General features: G+C 37.6%; 1 protein-coding gene across 1 annotated transcript in view; it reads right to left on the bottom strand.

Moving 5' to 3' along the window:
* SORCS3 (sortilin related VPS10 domain containing receptor 3) overlaps positions 1-2278 on the bottom strand; it is a 694786-nt gene extending 692508 nt beyond the window's left edge. The window contains exon 1 of the mRNA XM_031955808.1: positions 1379-2278. Within this exon, the coding sequence (XP_031811668.1) occupies positions 1379-2026 (648 nt within the window). The 5' untranslated portion in view covers positions 2027-2278. The remainder of the gene's footprint in view (positions 1-1378) is intronic.
* Positions 2279-22601: the final 20323 nt, after the last annotated feature.

Genomic DNA, 22601 nt, shown 5'->3' with positions numbered 1-22601 from the left:
TTGTATCCCAAATCTTTTGCAAAAATCTTTTTTTAACCCGAACGAGAAATCAGATAGAAGGGGAAAGAGTTATGTCAGGTTGGGGCAGAGGTGGTACTTTGGTCAATGGTATTTCAAGCGGTCTTAGGAAAGGGTAAAGTAGAGACTGGTAGAATTTGAGAAGCCCAGAATCTCTTAAGAATCGGGAATGCTGGGAGGACCAGCCCTCTGGACCAGAAGCGTCTTAGCTTAGCCTGTCCGCTGCAGCTGTCGCGGAGGGAGGGAAGTGTAGATGGGCTGGAGGTGGGGTGAGCGGGGGAGGGGGAGACAGAGCTAGGGGGCTCAGAAGCGACATCAATGGCGCCACCTCCTGATGCTACAGGGTCCGGCAAAACGCAGCTATCCCAGAAAAAAAAAAAAGGGGACCAGTGGGTCAGAGGCTTCAACATCCTTCTTGCTAGCCTCAGTACCACCAGCTGATTCTAGGGGGTGAAGAATGGGGGAAGGAGTGAACTAGCAAAGGGAAAGTTTTCCTTAGTGCTCTCTTTTCCTTTCCTTTCTTTTTTCCTCCAGGGAGGAAGGAGAGATAGAGGCATTTTTCCCGTTGTGCTTCAAACTTTTACTCTCTGCCTTGTCTGCTGCCTAATCTAACCTAGGATAGCTCTTAACGGGGTTTGTCTAGGGCAGCGAAATTAATACCCACGCCCCCAGTAGAGGGACTGGGGAGCCAGAACCAGAAAGACAGACTGGGGACTACATCCATCACCCCTGACCCTCTCGAATGAGGAAAAGCCAAGTCTATCACAATTGTCAGTTCGTCCAGCTGTGCCTACTCCAGATCCACTCCACACACTCGGGGAAACACACATCTCACCCATCACACGAGCACACGCACACACGCGCGCGCATACACAAACCACACACACACACACACACACACACACACACACACACACTCCACTCACACTCTCTGGGTTGTCACAGCCTCGCCTGTTCCCCCCACCCCCCAGTCTAAAAACGAGCGCGGAGACCTCACCCAGCATCCACTTCAATCCCTCAATCCCGGGGGTCGTTGGTAAACAAACGCACACGCCTTCCTCCCTCTAACTCTGCTAACCTGTTAGGGGTGCGGAGAAGGGGAAGGGAGAGACTGATCAAAAAGCCGGACAATCAAGCTTCTCCCAAAGTGAAGCGAGCAAGTCTCTGCTCTTCCTTTCTCGGCGTCCCGGCGTAACTGAGGAAGTCGGCCCCCGGCGCCAGCGGATCAGGCGTAAGGACAGGCAGAAAGGTATATAGATGGACAGGTGGAGAGACAAGCATGCACACAAGTGAACAGACTGACACACAAGCAGATGGACAGACTACACGTACACAGGCGAACCGACAGGCAGGTACTCACGCTGCTGTTATATCCAGACCAGTGCACCATGGCTTGGTTGTGCGCCGAGTCCCCGGTCAAGGCGAACGAGGTGCTGGTCAGTTTGAGCTCTTCTGCCGCCGCTCCCCGAGCCCTCGGCCCCCTCCCTTCTTCTTGAGAGCCCTTAGCAGGTGCCCGGCTCCCTCTCGATCCGTCCGCCGGGGAATTTCCCCGGCTGCCCCACTGGGCCAGGGAGCCCGGGGGCTGCGCCCTACGACTCCTTTTAGCTCCAAGCTTTCCTTGCACTTCTGGGGTAGACCCCCTGAGCTCCAGAAAACCATGGCCCCAGGGCGCTCTCTCCTCCTGCCCCCTAGCTTCTTCTTTTTCCTCCTCCTCTTCTTCCTCCGCCTGGCTGCCGCCGTTACCGCCAGGATAAGGTATCTCTTCCCGGGGCCAGCGCCCCAGACCCCCACCTCTTCTCGCCGCTGGCTCCGGCCACTGGTCCGCTATTCCCCGCGGTGAGAGCAGCGGCAGCCGGGGCGGCGAGGCGGGGGCGCCACTGCCGCTGCCACCGCCTCCCCAAGTAATCTCGGCCCCAGCTAGGACCCAAGTAGAGAGGAGCAGGAGCCCAGTCCTGGCTATGGGCGCCCCCGGCCAGCCTGCGGGGCGCTCGGTGACTGCCGCCTCCATCCCGCTGCGGCTCCCGCTGCTGGGCTGGCTGGTCCGTTGGCGCCGAGGTGCGGGGTCCGGCGTGGGGGGGTGGGGGGAGTGAAATGTGCGCGCGCGTGTGGGGAGTGGGAAGGGGAGGGGGAGGGGGAGGCGGGGGAAGGAGGGTGTCTCCCGCCGCCTGGAGATCCTCTGTGCGCGCTCTCTCTCTCCTCTCTTCTCTCTCTGTGTCTCTTCTCTTCTCTTCTCTTCTCTTCTCTTCTCTTCTCTTCTCTTCTCTTCTCTTCTCTTCTCTTCTCTTTCTCTCCTCTCCTTTCCTCTTCTCTCCTTTCCTCTTCTCTCCTCTCTTCTCTCCTTTCCTCTCTCTCTCTTTCTCTCTTTGAAGAGGAATAAATAAATGCTACTTCGTGTTTAAAGAAAAAAATATCCCGGCCAGCCGGAGGGGCAGGGAGGAATAATAAGCGCCCACATCAGCGGAGTTTGGGGTAGAGCGGGCGCGGGGAAGACCTACAGCAGCTCTCCCCCTCCCCTAATCTAAGCTATATAACTCCTCTCTCTCCCCGACACAGTTAGAGGTTGCTTCCTGAGCTATTCCGTGGGATCTCCCCCCTTGGCGCTGGAGGGGGAGGGGTGCGAGGGAGGAGGGTTGGTGCAGGCGGTGGGAAATGAATGGGGTGGGAGAATGCTGGATAGGGGAGGAGGAAAGTGTTTTTTGAGCGAAACTATTCGTTTTTGAGATGCTGAACGAGTGACTGAAGCAGCCGAGCGGGGGTGGAGCTGTTCGAGAGCCGAACGCTGAAATCGACCCAGGAAACTCCACTCACCCAGGGGCACCTTGCGGCCAGTTCCCATCCCCCCACCCCCAGCCCCACGCGTCCCCAGGGATTGTACTCGTAAAGGAATAAGCATGAGACTGAAGCTGAGTCTAGCGCTGTGTGTGTGTGTGTGTGTGTGTGTGTGTGCAGGTGTGAGTATGAGCGCGAGAGCGCCGATGAGAACAAAATTTAGGTGTTTGGACACCTGTGTATGTATGTATGTATGTATGTGTGTATGTATGTGTGGTGTGTATATCGTGTGTACGAGGTTTGTACATGAGAGTGCACGTGGGTGAACGGGGTGGGGAGAGGAGGAACAGGTGAGAGGAGAACTGTGGCTATGTGCAAAAGGCCATACAACCCATACAAAGTTGGTTCCAGCTACCCTATACAAATCAAGGGGGGAAGGGGAGGAGGAGAATCTCCGAGGTGTTCCTCTCAAGACCCAGTGCTCTTTAGAAGTCCTTTCCGTATCTCCACACTTCTCCTCCCAGATCGCACAGGACACTGGAGTCCCAACCAGACAGGTTGCTGACACAGACCTAGTTCAGGGGATTTTTGCATGTTTCCTGGTTTGTTTTTTTAACCATAATGGGAAAGGTGGAGGGAATAGAGTATGTGAGAAGGAGTGGAGAGAGATCTCAGAGTCACTGTGTGACACAGAGAGGCTAACTGGAGGAGCAGGAGCAGGAGCAGGAGCAGGGGAAGGAGGAGGAAGAAGGGGAAGAGGAATAGAAGTATCCTCCCTCCCAGTTTTCCTATGTCCCTCTTATCACAAATCATAGGCCAAACTAGGAATCCAGGACTATCCCCTTGGAACTCTGAGAACTCCCCATTGTCTCCACCACCCCCTTCTCCTTTTGGGACCCCTCTAGTCTTAGCCATCAAGTAACTAAGCGATTGTTATCAATCCTGGTTGTCTCTACCTTTCCAAAAGAGAATTTCCTTCATTTAAAGCGGTTCTTTTAAAATGCATGTAAAGAGTTTGATGATGATAGTGTTAGTGTAGTTTAATCCTTCACTGGACTCGTCTGCACTGGAAAAGTGTTCAAACTTTGTTAGATGTAATTGAGATGGAAGAGAGAGATTCTGGATGATAGCTACTTTACCTAAAAAAAACAGCTGTGACTGGCCAGCTCTTCAAAGCATCCCAACTCATCTTCGACAGGAAGATTTTCTTCTCTAGTGAATTTTGGTTAATTTCTACCTTTCACAAGTATAAAAGGAGTTTCATGTTAGGGAAGACAAATGGGAATTACCATGTTTGACAATGGAGAAGGGTTGAGTGAGAAGGGGATGTGGACATCAAGAATGATATTAAAGGTACTCCAAGACTCCAGTTCTCATTAAGGATACTAGCCCAAGGTCTTTACATTTTTGTCATTTCATGATTAACATTATCCTCTTAGTTGTCAGTTTCCTCATCTATAAAACAAGAGTAGGTCTAAACAATCTCTAAATTTACTTCAGACCCAGGATTAGGATCACAGAATTTAAAACTAGAAAGGAGAAAAGATAGTAGATGATAAGTATAGTTGGAAAAAATTCTGAGCTGAAAATCACTAATTCATATTGCCTTAAGTTCCCTCTTTCTGAGACTTAGTGCCCTACTCTATTAAATATTAAAATCTGGTATTTAAATAAATCTGTGATGTCATTTGTATTCTTGATCCTTAACGATTCCACATGGTAGATACCTCAGAGATGATGATTTTTTTTATAGAAGAGAAAATTGACAAGTATAATTGGAAGCCTTGCTTTGCTCATAACTCTAAGGGGTCCTAAGAAGGTCACTACACCATGATGACCTTCTAGAATTTTATCTTGAATTGGAACAGGGAGGGGGAGTGCGGTAGTGATTCTTTCTCGGAATATTGCAGGGGTGCGGTACTTTAGAATCCCAGAATCTCCACTTGTCTTCGATAAAAACTTGTTTTCTGTGGCCTGGAGTAGGAAGAGGGGGGAGGGGAGAGAATACTGTTATGTAGGCCAGCCGGGACATCTGAAAAACACTGGACGGGAACACTGAAAGTTCAGAAGATGTTCGGGTGTATTGTGTTTAAATCCGAGAGTTCCCTATCAGCAGAAAGAAAAGTTTATTTAAATTGGGGAAGGGGAAAAAAAGTGCAGCCCCTTAGAAAGACTAGAATTCATGTGAGCAATGCAGACTTGTCATACACAGGTTCCTAGCGCCCCTGCTGGGTACTGACAGCTCTGCATGGCAAGCTGGGGGCCAAACAGGGGCTCTGGCCGGCTGGAGACCAGGCTTCTTGGATTTTGGAGGTCGGAGGGATACCGTTGCAAAATAAACTCGTCTCCTGGGATGTGAGGCGGCAGAATCTGAGACTGCCTAGCAGAGAATGAGACCAGGGCTTTCTCTGCACCACAACCGATTTTTATGGACTTCGAAGGGAGGAGGAGGGAAGTTCTAGTCTCATTGACTAGAGCACCTGTGGTGTAAAAGACTTGTTCCCCATGTCCCTATCTGGCTTTCTACTGCTGAGGCTGCTCATCTCAGGGTCTGTGACAAAGCCTGATGAAGTCTAATTCTGCTAGAACTAAAGGGGGGATGGGGCTGCAAAAGAAAGAAAAGAAAAGAGAGAGAGAGGGAGAGAGAGAGAGAAGGAGGGAGGATGAAAAGAAGGACAGAAGGAAGAAAACAAAGAAGAAAAGGAAGAAAAGAATAAATAAAAGAAAGACAGAAAAGAAGAAAAAGAAAGAAAGAAAAAAGTTCAAAAGGATTTAGGGACTCTAGGTATTTGGATACCTTAAATTATCAAGAAGAGGAAGCAAAAGTGATAAAGAAGGAAGAGCTAATGTTTTTAGGATGAAAAGAAAGATTATGTGATGTGTCTTAAGCCACAGAAGAGAAAGTGTCTAGTAGGAAGGGGTGGTCAACAGTGCTATGGGGAGAAGAAAATTCAGTGACTTTTAGAACTGATAAAAGACAAAGGGATTTGATGATTTGGGTATCATTGAGTGAGACATTTGGTGAGACATTTTCAGTGGAATAGTTGGGGTAAAGTCAAATGACAGGACAATGAGGATAGAATGAGTGAAAATTCAGGCATCAGTAAGTAGGCAATTTTGTTTCAGTTCAATAATCAAAACATAACTTTTTTTAATGTGGAGAGACCAGAGTATGTTAATAAACAAAAGAATCAGTGATAAGGAAAAAGTTGAAGATGGATGAGAGGTAAAAGGTGATCATTCCTGGAAGAAGCAAAAGGGAAGAGGATCCAGGATATAGGAAGATGGATTAGTATTACAGAAAGGTTAAGGATACCTATTCTGTGACCAAAGGAAAAGGAGAAAGAGCGAGCAATGTGGCTGAGAAGCTTTCTGGAACTGAAGAAGAAAATTGAGGGAACTTCCATTAAATGGCCTCTATCTTCTCCAAAAGATAAACTAGTTCAATCTGCTATAAAACTGAGAAGTGACATGCCTTTAGGAGGAAAAAGAAAATGTCTGGGAAAGTTATTGAAGAATGAGATGTAGAGAAAAGTATAAGGGTTGTCAAATGGCAGTGAAAGACCATATCAGGTTATATATAACACTTGAAGTGGCTCAAACCATGTCCATTTTTCACTTTCTTTGATGATATTCAGCATCCCAAGAGCAGGAGCAAAGAAAGCAAATGAGAGTATCTAGGGATGGGATTATAAATTTGGGATCAGCAGAAATCCAAGAAGTAAGTGAGTCAAGAGAACTAAATTTTGAAAAATTAAAGTGGTAGAGCACAGAATTAAGGCTGTGAATGAATTTAAACTAAAGTACCTCAGAGGAAATTGAATACAAGAATAGAAATAGGTTAGAGACAAGTAGGTTAAATGTGAGTTAAAGTCAAAGGGAGAAGAATAGAAGGATGTTGTCAGATAGTAAAGTTTCAAAGTTCAGGATTTCAGGGATGGTTACATTCTAAGAGGCAGCACGGTTTAAGACATGACTGTGCCAGTAAAGGGGGAGGGGAAAAGGAGTAAAAGAAAATAAGGAATTGAGAAGTTAGATTGTTAAAGGAACTGTCAAAAATGAATATTAGTCTGTGATGATGACAGTGATAGTGAATGGAATGGAAATAAAAACTAAGAAAGATGCTAAATTGGGAAAGTTGGGAGAGTGAATTGAACTTTTGTAGATGACAGCAATAAGAAGGGAAGAGGGCTGCATATGAATTTCAAAAGAGGAAAGTTAAGGAGGCAGGAGGGCAGGATAGTACAAGTAGAAAAATGATTTAGAATAAGTAGCATAAAGCAAGGGTTATAATCTAACCCTATCCCTGATTCTTTGAGTTATCTTATTGGGAAGAAAAGGAGAGGAGAAGAGAAAAGAGGAAGGAAGGGAAAGGCATGAAGAGAAATTGAGAGAGAAAAAAGAAAGAAAAAGAAATATAGGTAGATCGATTTATAGATATGTATTTATCTCTGTGTGTATTGTTCAATTGTGTCTGACTCTTTGTGACTTCATTTTGGGGTTTTCTTGGCAACAATACTGGGATAGTTTGCCATTTCCTTCTCCATCTCACTTTATAGATAAGGAACTGAGTTAAATGATTTGCCTGGGATCACAAAGCTTGGAAGTATTTGAGGTCAGATCTAAATTCATGAAGATGAGTCTTCCTGATTCCAAGTCCAGTGCTCTATCCATTGTACCACCTAGCTACCTCTATGTATATGTACATGTATATAAATATGTATTGGCATGTATACATGTATGTAAAAGATCATTATCAGCAAAGTACAAGGATTATTTAGTAAGTGCCTATATTATTCTATTGAAATATTTCAAGAATAGGGTTGACTAAAAAGTTATATACCAAATAAAGTTTTCCTTAATGTAAAATTAATCAGTTTTAATTTCTTATATATATATATATATATGTTCATGGTAAATGCTAATTATTTTCTTTCCTATTGAATATAGAGTTTGTTGAAAAACAAGGGGTGAAAAGACCAAAAAAGACTGGAAAATCTTGAGTAATGAGATGAGTAAACTATAATAAATGAGAAAGAGAATTAGTGGGACTCATTAGAATAGACTTGGTGCTTTGCATCATAAAATTATGAGGCTGCATGATTGGAAATGGGACACCAACATAAGAGAAGTAACCTATTGTGTTTCTAGCCAATAGAAAATTTTTGCCACTATTAGAAATAAAATAAGGAGTTCTGTTGTTTTGGAGGGTATCTACCTGGAATCTTGCACTCAAATATACTTCTTGCTCCCATTGATAGCACTATGGGGTTTCTGGGCTCCCCAGGAGCCCAGGAGATTAAGGAGGGACTACTGGTAATGTTGCAGTTGGCTTCCTTAAAAATATGGCACTTTGGGTTAACTTGCTTTTTTTTTACAAGTTTAATAGGTTGTCAATTCAGAGGAATATCTTAGATATAGTATGTCTGGATTTTAGCAAATAATATGTCTTTAATTTTATCTTTGGGGAAAGGTATTTAGATGTGGACTAAATTATAATACAATTAAGTAGATTCAGAACAGAAGACAATTAGGTGGCACCAGACACAACTTGAATAGAGCACCAGATCTGAAGTCAAAAGACCTGTTTTCAAATCCAACCTCAAATACTTACTGGTTGTGTGACTCTAGGTAAATTACTTAACTTCTGTTTACCTCTACTGGACAAGGAAATGTCAAACTCCTTTGTTATCTTTGCCATAAAAACAATAATATGATCCCACAAGATCATGAAGAGTGGGATACAACTAAACGATTAAACAACAAAAAAGATTCAGAAGTGATTAAACAAATCAGGTCAAAAGTGATTATTTTTGGATTGATGTCAATTTAGAAAAGGAAGGAGGAAGTATTTAGTAGAGTGACATGGTTGGCCCTTTTCTGTTCAACATATGTATCCAATGACTCGGATGAAGGCAGAGATTACATGCTTATTAGATTTTCAGATGAGAGGAAGCTAAAAAGAATATCCAACATTCTATATCATAGCAATATAAATATCTCAACAGATTAAAATGATGGACCAAATCTTACAAAATGAAGTTCAATACGAATCCAACCATTTTGGAGAGTAGTTTGGAACTATGCTCAAAAAGTTATCAAACTGTGCATACCCTTTGATCCAGCAGTGTTACTACTGGGATTATATCCCAAAGAGATTATAAAGAAGGGAAAGGGACCTGTATGTGCACGAATGTTTGTGGCAGCCCTTTTTGTAGTGGCTAGAAACTGGAAACTGAATGGATGTCCATCAGTTGGAGAATGGCTGAATAAATTGTGGTATATGAAAATTATGGAATATTACTGTTCTGTAAGAAATGACCAACAGGATGATTTCAGAAAGGCCTGGAGAGACTTACACGAACTGATGCTAAGTGAAATGAGCAGGACCAGGAGATCATTATATACTTCAACAACAATACTAGATGATGACGTCCTGATGGATCAGGCCATCCTCAGCAACGAGATCAACCAAATCATTTCTAATGGAGCAGTAATGAACTGAACTAGCTATACCCAGAAAAAGAACTCTGGGAGATGACTAAAAACCATTACATTGAATTCCCAGTCCCTATATTTATGCACACCTGCATCTTTGATTTCCTTCACAAGCTAATTGTACAATAATTCAGAGTCTGATTCTTTTTGTACAGCAAAATAATGTTTTGGTCATGTATACTTATTGTGTATCTAAGTTATATTTTAATATATTTAACATCTACTGGTCATCCTGCCATTTAGGGGAGGGGGTGGGGGGGGTAAGAGGTGAAAAATTGGAACAAGAGGTTTGGCAATTGTTAATGCTGTAAAGTTACCCATGTATATATCCTGTAAATTAAAGGCTATTAAATAAAAAAAAATAAAAAATAAAAAAAAAATAAAATGAAGTTCAATAAAGATAGTTCCAATTTCTAATTACACAAGTTCAAAAGGAAGGAAATATAGCAAGCAACAGATCACATTTGTGTAGTGTTTTAAGGTTTACAAAATGCCTTCCTCACAACAATCCAAAATAGCTTGTATAGATCCCAGCTTCTAAAACTCTGCATTGAGACCCCATATGGGGTCCTGTAACTGAATATTGGTCCATGAAATTATTATTTTTATCAGTTATTGTTTGTCTTATTTTACATACCTATATACCCAGGTATATTTTATACCACATAAAAATTTCTTAGGTGAAAAGGGGTCATGAACGGAAAAAGTTTAAGAAGCCTTGGGCTTCATATGATATGGGCCTGAGGTAACTACAAACTTATTACCAGTCATCTGGCTGGCAAGAAAGCTAATGTAATCTTGGAGTGCTTTGATGGAATGAGTCAATACTATATTTTCTCCAGGTGAGACCACATTTAAAATATTGGGTTCCTACCTGGTCTCCACACTATGTTTCATAGGAGGACAACTGGGAAAGGACTTGAAGCCAGGTTACACAAAGATCAATGGAAAGAATTGGGGTTTCCTCAGCTTGCAGGAAAAAAAAAAGACAGACTAGACATAATAGTTGAGCTTGAAAAGTCTTTGTGGGCTGTTGTAGAAAAGAAAAATTAGACTTATTTTCTTGGCTCCAAAGAATTTGGAGAGAGATTATTCCACTAGCATGATCTGGAATAGAATAATCTGATCCTAGAAGTTCCAGGAATTTTCAAGTGGCCACTAGATGGTCATTGTTAAGGATCTTGTAGAGAAAGATATCTTCCTGGGAAAAGGTTGGATTTATAAGGGACCTTTTATTCCAACACTGCTATGATTCCTGGACCCTCCAGCTTTAAAAATTAGATCCTTCTTTCCATTTCTCTTTTGGAAAAATTGAATCAAAGTGGTTAGAGGATTTGAGTATGTAGGCAATACTTTTATTGTACTTCCAAAAAAAAGTGACAGTCCCCTCTAGGTTTTCAAATTAATATGACTCCTTTGTTGGCATAAGAGGAAGGCTGACAGGATATGCTCTGTTGTTAACCAAGGGATTTTCCTAAAATTTATCCAGATGATAACTTCTAGTGTGGTTTGGGATACTACAGAATCTCTCAAATGATATCAGTTTAGGAAGTAATATTTTTTCCTCTCCTATTATTATGCCAGTGTATACACAGCCTCAATAAAACCTGGGACAAACTAGTGTTAAATAACTCTTATGTTCCTTTGGAAGCACAATATAAGGGGATTAATCCAAAGCCCCATTGAGACAATTATGAGTGTTCTATTAATAGCTAGAGAAAAGATCAGCAAAGTTGGGAGTTTTTATGTGATCTGAAGTTTGAATTAATCTCAAATACCTCAACCTGTCATTCAGATTTTTCCATAATTTAACTTTAGCTTATCTTTCTAGCCTTTTCTCACACTATTCATATTCACAAGTTCTAACATTCAACCAAATTGATGGCTGGAGTGCCATCCAATCTCCAAAATATCATAGCTTCATCTATCTTGCCAATAGATGAGAGACAAACAGAAGGTACATGACTTGTCCAGAGTCACACAGCTGATAGGTGTTTGAGGTCATGTTTGAACTCAGGTATTTTTTGACTCCAGAAACAGCATTCTATCTACTGCACCATCTTACTACCCTTTGCTCTTACCAAACTTCCTGGGATGCTTTTCTCTATCATCTCTTGCTACTGACATCCATCATATTCTTCAAAACTCAGCTCGATTGATATTACCACTTTGAAGCTTTTCAAGACCACCAACCAAATATAATATTTTTCCTATGAATTTCCACAGTATGTTGTTGACACTTCTCTTATACATTTTTATTTTATTCTATATTATAGGAGTTTTATTTCTGTTACTATATTATAAACTCTATGATGGCAAAGGCCACATTTTATTCATTCTTATATCTTCTGTTGACCAAAATAATGCTTTGCTATGAAACAGGATATTACAGTAGTGAAAAAAAAAGACTATTCTTGAAGAGAAAAGACAGGTTCAGAGTCTTGACTCTGGAGCTAACCAGCTATCAATTTTATCAAGTCATTTCACATCAGTTTCCTCCTCTGAACACTAGGTTTAGTAATACTTATCTAGCCTCTTGAACTTAAGTATTTTTAGGAATAAATGAAATAGTGGCTGAAAAAGTATAAACACATGCAGTCTATGAACACAGACACTTATACACATGAATACATGCAAAAGACTTGTCTGTTGGTCACTCAATAAATGTTTATTGAGTGAAATAATATAAACAGGTCACATTACCTATCCATTGTCTAGAATTCTCAACTACTGAATTATTTTAGCATTGGAGAGTCAGCATGATAGAAAGCATAGAATGCTAAATAGAGTCAGGAAGATAATTGGTTATAGCAAGTTAGGGGAAAGGAAGAAATGATAAAGGGAGATGAGATTATAGTGAAAGATTTTTTTCCTTTTTTTGATTGAGGGGTTCTCTCAGGTAGAATATTCTTTCATGAAGAAAATATTTTCACTGGAAAAAAAACATTCTACAGAAACCCTTGGTATGGATAATAGGCTTGGGTAGAAGACAATTTAAGGACCTCAACTTTTCCCCTCTCCGAAGTAGATAAACCTAACTACAAAATAAACAATAAAGAAGATGATGAGATAAATAAAATTTCAGATGATTGAGATATGATAAACCTCTAGAGAAAATTGAATGAGGCTAGACAGGAATATACCTTTTTCCCAGTGATACTTGGCACCAACACAACCACATATTAGGGCATAAAATCCTCAGAATCAAATACAAAAAGGCAAAAATATTAAATGCATCATTTTCAGATCATGATATAATAAAAAAAATTACATGTAATAAAAAACCATGGAAAGATTAAAAATTAATTGGAACTAGATAAACCCAAAGAATGAGAGAGTCAAACAACAAACCAGTCAAATAGAAACAGTTAATAATTTATCAAAGAGAAATACAGTAATAAGACAATCTCCCAAAATTTATGGGATTCAGCCAAAGCAATACTTAGAGGAATTTTTATATCTGCAAATGCTTACATTAATAAAATAGAGAAAAAGCAGATCAATGAATTGGGTGTGCAATTCAAAAAGATAGAAAAAAGAACAAATTAAAAACCTCAATTAAATACCAAAATAGAAATTCTGAAAATCAATGAAGAGATTAATAAAATTGAAAGTAAGAAAACTATTGGAAAAAATACAATGAAATAGATAAATCCTTGGTTAATTTGATCTTTAAAAAAAGAAGAAAACCAAATTACCTATATCAAAAATAAAAAGGGTGAATTCACCACCATTGAAGAGGAAATTAAAGCAGTATTTAGGAGCTAATTTGCCCACCTATATACCAATAAATTTGACAATCTAATTGAAATGGGTAAATATTTGCAAAAATATAAATTACTCAGATTAACAGAAGAAGAAATAAAATATTTGAATAATCCCATTTTAGAAAAAGAAATTGAACAAGTCATTAATTAACTCCTTCAGAAAAAATCTCCAGGGCCAGATGAATTTGCAAGTGAATTCAACCAAAAATTTAAAGAATATATTTTATTCTAATAGTAAATAAACCATTTGGAAAAAATAAGCAAAGAAGGACATCCACCAAATCTCTTTTTATGATGCAGATATCAAAAACCAGGAAGAGCCAAAACAGAGAAAGAAAATTATAGGCCAATTTTTCTAATGAATATTTATGCAAAAATGTTTTTAATGAAATATTAGCAAAGAGACTATAGCAATTTATCACAAGAGTAATACACTATCACCAGGTGGGGTTTATGTCAGGAATGCAGAACTGGTTCAATATTAGGAAAACTATTTGCATAATTGACCATATCAATAACAAAAGTTATTTTTTATGATTCTTTCATAAGAATATGATTCTTTCAACAGATGCAGAAAAAGTTTTTGACTTAATACGGTACCCATTCCTATTAAAAAACATGAGAGAGCATAAGAATAAATAGAGTTTTCATTAAAATAATAAGTAGTATCTATCTAAAACCATCTGAAAGCATTATCTGTAATGAATATAAGCTAGAAGCCTTCCCAGCAAGATCAAGGGTAAAATAGGAATGCCATTATCACAACTATTATTCACTGTAATACTAGAAATATTAGTTTTAGTCACAAGAGAAGGAAAAAAATTGAAGGAATTAGACTAGGCAATGAGAAAACAAAATCATCTGATTTCTTTGCAGATAAAATTTAAAGAATTCTCGAGTATCAATTAAAAAGTACTTGAAATAATTCATATCCTTAGCAAAATTGAAAAAAATTAATAGCATTTCTATATATTACCAACACAGCTCAGCCAGAAGAGATGAAAGAGAAATTCTATTTAAAATAACTATAGATAGGGAGACTTCACCAAGATGGTAAAGAATGCAATAACTTGCATAACTCTTCCATATTCACTTCCAAACAACCATAAAATGGCACCCCAAAACAAATCTTGAAGTAGCAGTACAAGAAAAAAAAGATGAAAGGAAAACAATCTTTTAACCCCAAAAGCTTGGAAGATTAGCAGAAGAATTCTATCTCACTGGGGCAGAAGAGGAGCAGAGTCAAGGACAGGAAGAATCCTTGCAAGCCAGCAACAAGCCCCATGTCAGCAAGCCAGTGATAGATCCTGAGTCTCAGTGTGATGGACAGGCAAACACCAACACCATAATCCCACTACATGCCCCAAGGTAATGCACAAGGAAACTGGCAGACTCCAGCTTTGAGAACTGCCACGTGCCACATGCTTCAGCATAGTCCCAGGCAAAGAGGAAACTTCCAGCAGCCATACTTCACATGTTTCAGTGTACCCCTGGGCAAACAGATAAATACTAACCCTTGCGTTGCCTAACCAAATAGATAGGATCCCTGTCATGTGATTTAGCATAAGCCTGGTCAAATAGGCAGCCACTAATAGTCAGACTGCCAAGTGTTTAGGCCCAGAGAAATGCAAAAACAGCTCCACTAGCCTCAGCACATGCAAGACACCACAACTAGAATCTCAGATCAGCAACAGGCAAATTACCAGACCCCTATGGCCTTCCAGCCACATGTGGCTCCAGCCCTTCAATACAGTACCAGACGCAAGGGGCCTCTGTGGGCTTCAGGGCAATATCAGTTTAGCACTAGGAAAACAATCTGTGCCAGGAGCCCCTGGCATAAGAAATCTGAAAGAATACCACTTCTTTCCAGGAAACAAGAAAGAAGAACAAAAAAGATGAGCAAAAAAAAAAAAAAATCTAAAAAGTATCTGACCATAGAAATTTAAGATGGTTGTGAAGACCGAGTTAGTACCCTGGGTGCCTTAGAATCAGCCAGAGTTAAGATAAGCAAAAGTCCTTGGTCTTTATTCTTGGTCTTTAGAGGTAGAACTGAACATGATGGATGCAGGATCTCCATACCTTCCTTCTCTTCGTCTACCGCCAAAGTGACTCTGGCTAGTCTTACTGCACCCCCTAATCCTTCCCACAATTCTCTGTATACACCAAAAGATCAAACCAGCACAGAATATTGGGAAGGGCCATTTTCCAAGCATATGCTAATAGAGTTTTGTCCAATCAGTAATTAGCCTTAAGTGCTCAGTTGTCCAACCTCAGTGCATCAACTCAGTGTTTCAGCCCTTTACAGATGGTAATAGGGAAGATCAAGATGCAAATTCAAAAGAGGAAATAATGCCAAAACACCTATGAGTAATACCTCAAAAAAAAAAAAAAAAGAAGTGGGCTCAAGCCCAAAAAGAACTCATGGAAGAGCTCAAAAAGGGACTTTAAAATCTTATAAGAGGTAGAAAAAATGGGAAAAGAAATGAGAGTGATGCAAGAGAGTTATGAAAAAAAAAAAAGGTCAACAGCTTGGAAAAAGAAAACAATTACTTAAAAAGTAGAACTGGTCAAATAGAAAAGAAGATACAAAAGCTACTTGATAAAAAAAAATGCCTTAAAGTTAAAACTGGAAAAAGGGAAACTAATGACTCTATGAGACAACAAGAATCAAACAAATATTGAAGAATAAAAAATTAGAAAAAATATAAAATATCTCATTGGAAAAACAACTGACCTGGAGAGAAAATATCAGAATCATAGGACTACTTGAAAGCCATAATCAAAAGGAGGATCTAGATAGCATCTTTCAAGAAATCATCAAAGAAAACTGCTCTGATTTATTGGAACCAGAGGCAAAGTACACACTGAAAGAATCTAATGATCACTTCAAGAAAGAGATCCCCAAATAAAAACTCCAAAGAACATTATGCCAAGTTTCAGAGCTATCAGATCAAGGAGAAAATACTGTAAGCAGCTATAAAAAAGCAATTCAGATATCAGAGAGCCACAATCAAGATTGCACAGGACTTGGCAGCTGCGATATTAAAATATTGAAGGCCATAGAACATAAAATTTCTGGAGGCAAATAAGCTAGAACTACAATCAAGAATTACTTATCCAGGAAAAGTAAGCATAATATATCAAAGGGAAAATGTTTATTTAGTTGTTCAGGAGGATTTCAATCTTTCTTAAGGAAAAAGCTAGAATTAAACCAAAATTTGATCTCCAATATTAATACCCAAGAGAAACATAAGCAGGTAAAAAGAGGAAAGAAAATACAGAGGATTCAATAGAGTTAAACTGTTTATATCCCTATACATGGAAAGATGATACTTGTAAATTTTAAAAATTGTATCACTAATAGTACAGGTTGACAGAATATACATAGACAGAGGTTTTGCATATAAGGTGAAGTTGAGGGAATGACATAAAAACTATAGGATGAGAAAAAGGATTACACTGTGTGCAGAAGGGAGGGAAATGTAAAATAGGGTAAATTATTTCATATGAAGAGGTGGAAGTGATCTTTTACAATTGAAGGAAAGATGGGAACATGAGCAATGGGCATTACTCTCACCAATATTAGATCAAAGAGGGAATAATACACACAATCAGTTGAATATAGAATTCTATCTTACCCAACAGGGAAGTAGAAAGGGAAAAGATTAAATAAAGGAGGGAGAGGAAGACTGAGAATTGACAAAAGAAAGAGCAGATCAAGGGAAGTGGTTGACAAAAACAAAACATTGGTGTAAAGGGAAAGAGTGAAGAGAAAGAAGGGACAAACAGGAAGAAAAATAAGACAGATGGAAATACACAGGTTGTAATCATAGCTTTGAATGTGGATAGGATGAACTTTCCCATAAAATGGAAGTGGATAACAAAGTGGATCAAAAAAACAGGATCCTACACTGTGTTGTTTCCAAGAAACACACTTGAAGCAGAGACACACATAGAGTAAAAATAAAGGACTGCACACATCCTTACTCCTCAGACTAGACTTGTTACTCCTTCTTACACACTTGATTGGCTGAGATTCTCTCCAGCCACTCCCTTTAATACTTACCCTCTCAAAACCTTTTTCTATTGAAATATATACAACAATATAAAATCTGTTTCTTTTTCTCCTTCAAGAAACAGTAGAATGACCCAATGGATACAGAGATATCAGGAATCAGGAAAAATCTGTGCTCAAATCTGGTCTCAGATATTTATTAAGTCACTTCACTTCTGTCTGCCTTAAGTTTCCTCAACTGTATAATAATTGCAACTATATTCTAAGGTTATTGAAAGGAACAAATGAAATTATATTTCTAAATTTCATTTTTAAAGTGTTTAGCACAGTGCCTGGCACAAAGTATCTACTTAATAAAATTTAACAAATACTTGTTCAAAAAAAGAAAGAAAGAAAGAAAGAAAGAAAGAAAGAAAGAAAGAAAGAAAGAAAGAAAAGGTAAAGGGCTAGAGTAGAATCTATTCTGTTCTTTTTTTTTAATGACAGATAGCAATCCTGATCTCCAACAAAGTAAAGGCAAAAATAGACCTAATTAAATAAGGAAGGAGACAATCTTTCTAAAATGTACCATAGAAAATGAAGCAATATTAATACTAAACATATATGGACCAAATGGTATAGCATTTATATTCTAAAAGGAGAAGTTAAGTGAGTTACAAAAAAGAAATAGAAAACAAAGCTATACTATTAAGGTACCTCAACTGTCCCCTCTCAGAATTTGATAAAGCCAAGAAAAAAAAAGAAACAAGAAAGAAACTAAGGAGATAAATAGAATTTTAGAAAAGTTAGCTATGACAGACTTTGGAGAAAACTGAATGAGAACAAAAAGGAATATAAATTTTTATATCAGCACTACATGGCACCTGCACAAAAAAAAACTATGCATAAACTTCAAAATCAAATATGGATAAGCAGAAATATTAACTATATTGTTTCCAATCAAAATTTAATACAATTACATTCAGAAAGAGCAATAGAAAGATAGATTAAAAATTAATTGGAAACTAAGTAATCTAATTCTAAAGAATAAGTAGGTAAAACAATAATTCATAAAAACAATCAATAATATCATGAAAGAGAATGGCACGAGACAACGTACCAAAATTTATGAGATGCAGTCAAAGAAATACTTAGAGGGAAATTTTTTTCTCTAAATTCTTACATCAACAAAATGATAAAAGAACAAATTAAAGAATGGGGCATGCAACTAAAAAAAAAACAAAACAAAAAAAGAACAAATTAAAAAGCCCCAACTGAGCACCAACTATTTCTAACTATTGAGATAATAAGTAAGTATAAGAGCTGATGTTTTTAAAGAAAAACAATAAGATAAGCCATTACTTAATTTGATTTTTAGAAAAAGAAAGAAGAAAACTAAATTTCTGGCATCAAAAATTAAAAGGGTGAAATCACATCAATGGATAAAAAATTAAACTAATCATTAGGAAATATTTTGATCATTGTGTACCAATGAATCTGATAATCTGAGTAAAATTAATGAATATTTATGAAAACATAAATTACTTAAACAGATCTAGAAATAGTATGCCTAAATAAACCTATATTTAAAAAAGAAATTGAACAAGCAATTAATTAACTAACTCCCTTTGAAAAATTCCCAGGGCCAGATAGGTTTAAAAATGAACTCTATTAAACATTTAAAGAACGCTTAATTCCAACACTTAATTCCCACTATATAAACTATTTGGGAAAGTAGGCAAATAAAGAGTCCTATCAACTTTCTATTATGATTCATATATGATGGTGATACAGGAAGAGATAAAACGGAGAAAGAGAATTATAGACCCATTTACCCCAATGAGTATTAATGCAAAAATTTTGAACAAAATACTAGCAAGGCAATTATAGTAATATGTCCCATAGATTATATAACAGTCAGGTGGGATTTATTTACATTATAACCAGTAGGATTTATACTAGGAATAGAGGATTGCTTTAATGTTAGGAAAACTATCAACATAATTGACCATATCAATAATAAAACTAAGAGAAATCATATGATTATTTCAATGGATGCTGAAAAAGCAATCAATGATAAGCAGCACCCATTTTCATTAAAAACACTAAAGAAAATAGGAATAAAGGGACTATTTCTCAAAATGACAAGCATAATCTATTTAAAACCATCAGCAAGCATTGTATATAATGGGGATGTTAGAAGCCTTCTCAATAATATCAGGGGTAGAGCAAGGATGCCCATTATCCCCACATTATTCAATATAGTACTAGAAATGTTAGCTACAGCAATAATAGGGAAAAAAAGAAATCAATCGAATTAGACTAGGCAATAATAAAATAATGAAGGGCAGCACTGGACAAGAAGGAACCAGCACACTGTGAAAGCAGAAACAATGGGGCAGAGATGCAACTGGCTCCTGGTGTTCACTTGCAGGAAAGTGGAACTCTTGTTTGGGGTTCTTAGTCAGAGTGGACAGCTGAAGCAACATGTGTTTACACTAATACCTCTTATTAAAAAATGAACCAGCAAAAAAGAAACAATTCCACCGTAGAAAGTTACTATAGGAACAGGGAAGATCAGGGTTCATCTTCAGAGGAGAACACTGAAGTAAAATAAAAAACTTCTACTCCCAAAGAGTAACATGAAATGGCACTTTGCCCAGAGAGAATTTATAGAAGAATTCAAAAACCAAATGAGAGACATTGAGCAAAAACTAAAAAATTAAAAATTAAAACCATCCAAGAAAAACAAGAAGAATATGAAAAAAAAAGTTAACCATCTAGAAAAGGATATATAAAGTCCTCAAGATGAAAATAATTCTTTGACAATTAGAATCGGGCAAGGGGAAGTCAATGAAGCTGATCTGAACCAAACCTGAACTTATTAGAAAATTTAACATATAAGAGCCAATATCAAAGATCAGTTTCAAATAACTCAACATGGACAAACTGTTTATGCTTTTTTTATATGAGAAAGGTATACTATATATTTATGATTCACATCAACAATAAGGTAGCTCAAAAGAAAGATTGGCAGACTTAAGGTACTAATAGCAATTATGTTATAGAAATGAAGTGTAGAAAAAGAACACAGAGGCATTAGAGAAGAGAGGAGTGCTCTTACTCTAAACCTACTCACATTGAGAATGGTTTAATTAGGCAATAGTACATATACACCACAAAGAGTATAGTATCCTCTAAAATCTATTTTAAAAATAAGGGAAAGAGATGGGCAGATGGGGAAGCAAAGGGTGAGGGAAGATGACAAGGAATAGACTCTTTGGTGGGGGGGAGGTTAAGTAATAGGCAAATTAAGGATCAGAATTAAAGCAGAGTTAACAGGGATAGGAAAAATATGTGTGTGTGTAGGGTGTATGTGTGTATGTATAGCTCTACATATTATGCATAAATATATCATTTTAACTATAGCTTGCTTGGGAGTGGTGAGAGGTATGAAAGGGGGAAAAAAAGAATAAAGTAAATAAGATATACAATAGAGAACAAAAGAGTAATTTCCAAGGAAAAAAAATGGACATTCATGAATATAATTTTTTCTACTAATATATATTCTTTCTTGATCTGAGATTTGTTGTTATAAATTTTGAATCCTCCTTGATATTCTTCGGGGTACATGACAATGTTCTCTTTTGTTTCATTTTATTTTTTTATATTCCTTTTCTATTTTTTCTATTTTCTTCTTATTCTGTTTTTTTTTTTTTTCAAATAAAAAAGCAGGAGGGAAAGAACCTCCTTGTACAAGAACATTTATAGCAACTCTTTGTGGTGGCTTAGAATTGGAAATTGAGTGAATGCCCATCATTTGGGGAATGGCTGAAAAAATTGTGGTATGTGATTGTAATGGAATATTTATTGTGCTATGAGAAATGACAAGCAGAATGATTTCAGAAAAACCTCTACATGCACTGATGTTGAATGAAGTGAACAGAACCACAAGAATATTGTAACAGCAAGATTGTATGATGATCAATTATAATAGACTTCACTCTTCTCAGCAATATAGGGAGTTATCTGTATCCTAAAGTCTTTTCTCTGAGTGATAAAATTCTTTGGTTTTAAATATTTACTATTATAAATAATATTAGTCACCAGTCTTTGATAGTCTGTGTTTACTTATTGAGAATGCCCTGGTAAAATCTGAACAAAATTAAAAGGTAATTGGAATATGTTTAACAAAATATAAAACAATACAGTACAGCAAAGAAAGTGATCCGTTGTGGTTTTCCAAGTCAAGACACAGCCCACAGGGATCTATTTCTATTTGAGTTTGATACCTCTGACTTTAAGGAAATCAAGGCTAGTAAAGTGATACGATTATCACCTTGGAATAGGAAAAGATTAGAAGATTGGGGGATGGAACTTTGATTTCAAACAGATTATTTTTCTTTATGCTGATAGGCCAGAGAAGTCTTATTCCCACCTAGACTGACTTTTAAAAATCACCAACAATTGGCTATCTTCTACAAACAAAATAAATCTTTTGATCTTTTCCAAAAAACTGAATCATTCTTTCATTTTACACTTTTAATCTATCACTGTTCTGCCAAGAAGTAGGAAACATGTTTTACAATTACTTTTCTGTTATCATGATTTGATTGGTATAAATTTGATGCTAATTCTGAAATCTTTCAGTGTTGTTTTCCTTCATTTTGTTTTAGTAATCATGTAAATTTCCCCTCAATTCTGTTTACCTTTTTGTGCCCATTCCTACATGCATTTCCAAGTTTCTCTAATTTCTTCATATACATACTTTTTTATGGCTCAATAGTATTCTATTACATCTTTGCACCACAGTTAATCAACCATTCCCCACTAAATAACTATGTACTTTCCAATTTCTTTAAACTACAAATAGTACACATCTATAACTATATACACATATATACATGTATATATGCATAGCCTCTCCTTCTCTCTTTGATCTCTCAGAGACACATGCTGAGTAGAAATATCCCTGTAATAAAGGGTGTATATATGGTTTAGTCTCAATTTTGATATAACTCCAAATTATTTTCCAGAATCTATAGAAAAATTCACAGCTCCACCAATGTTACATTTGTGTGCCCATTTTCCTACAATCCATCCAGCATATGTTATTTTTGTCTTTTATCATCTTTCTATGCTAGTCAATTTACCAAGAATTGGTGAGTACTAATGAAAGCTGAACTCAATAAAGTCTATTATATGGGTTTCTGAAATTATATTCTGAGATCTTACTTGCATCTAGCAGTAGGTGGGACAACCAAAGAATAGTCCTTTCAGAGTAGTTAAGGTACTGGAAAAAATCTCATATGATGAACTATAAGCTTCTTAATAACCTCACAAAAGGGGAGAGGAATTTGAATTCTGATAAATGGTCCCCAATTTAATATTTTGTGCTTAATTTCACTAATTTTTAATTTTCACTTGGTTTTCACTAATTATCAGATTATGTGCTTAATCCACAGAAAAGAAGCCCAGCCTGATTATTCTCTGTAGCCAGTTTTAAGACAAGTGAAACTAATTAACTAGAAAAATCTAGTCTATGCCTGAAAGTA

The sequence above is a fragment of the Sarcophilus harrisii genome, chromosome 2 (genome assembly GCF_902635505.1).
Source record: "Sarcophilus harrisii chromosome 2, mSarHar1.11, whole genome shotgun sequence".
Lineage (NCBI taxonomy): Eukaryota > Metazoa > Chordata > Mammalia > Dasyuromorphia > Dasyuridae > Sarcophilus > Sarcophilus harrisii.
The sequence above is the reverse complement of the archived record's forward strand: the minus strand, read 5'-3'. Positions and strand labels throughout refer to the sequence as shown.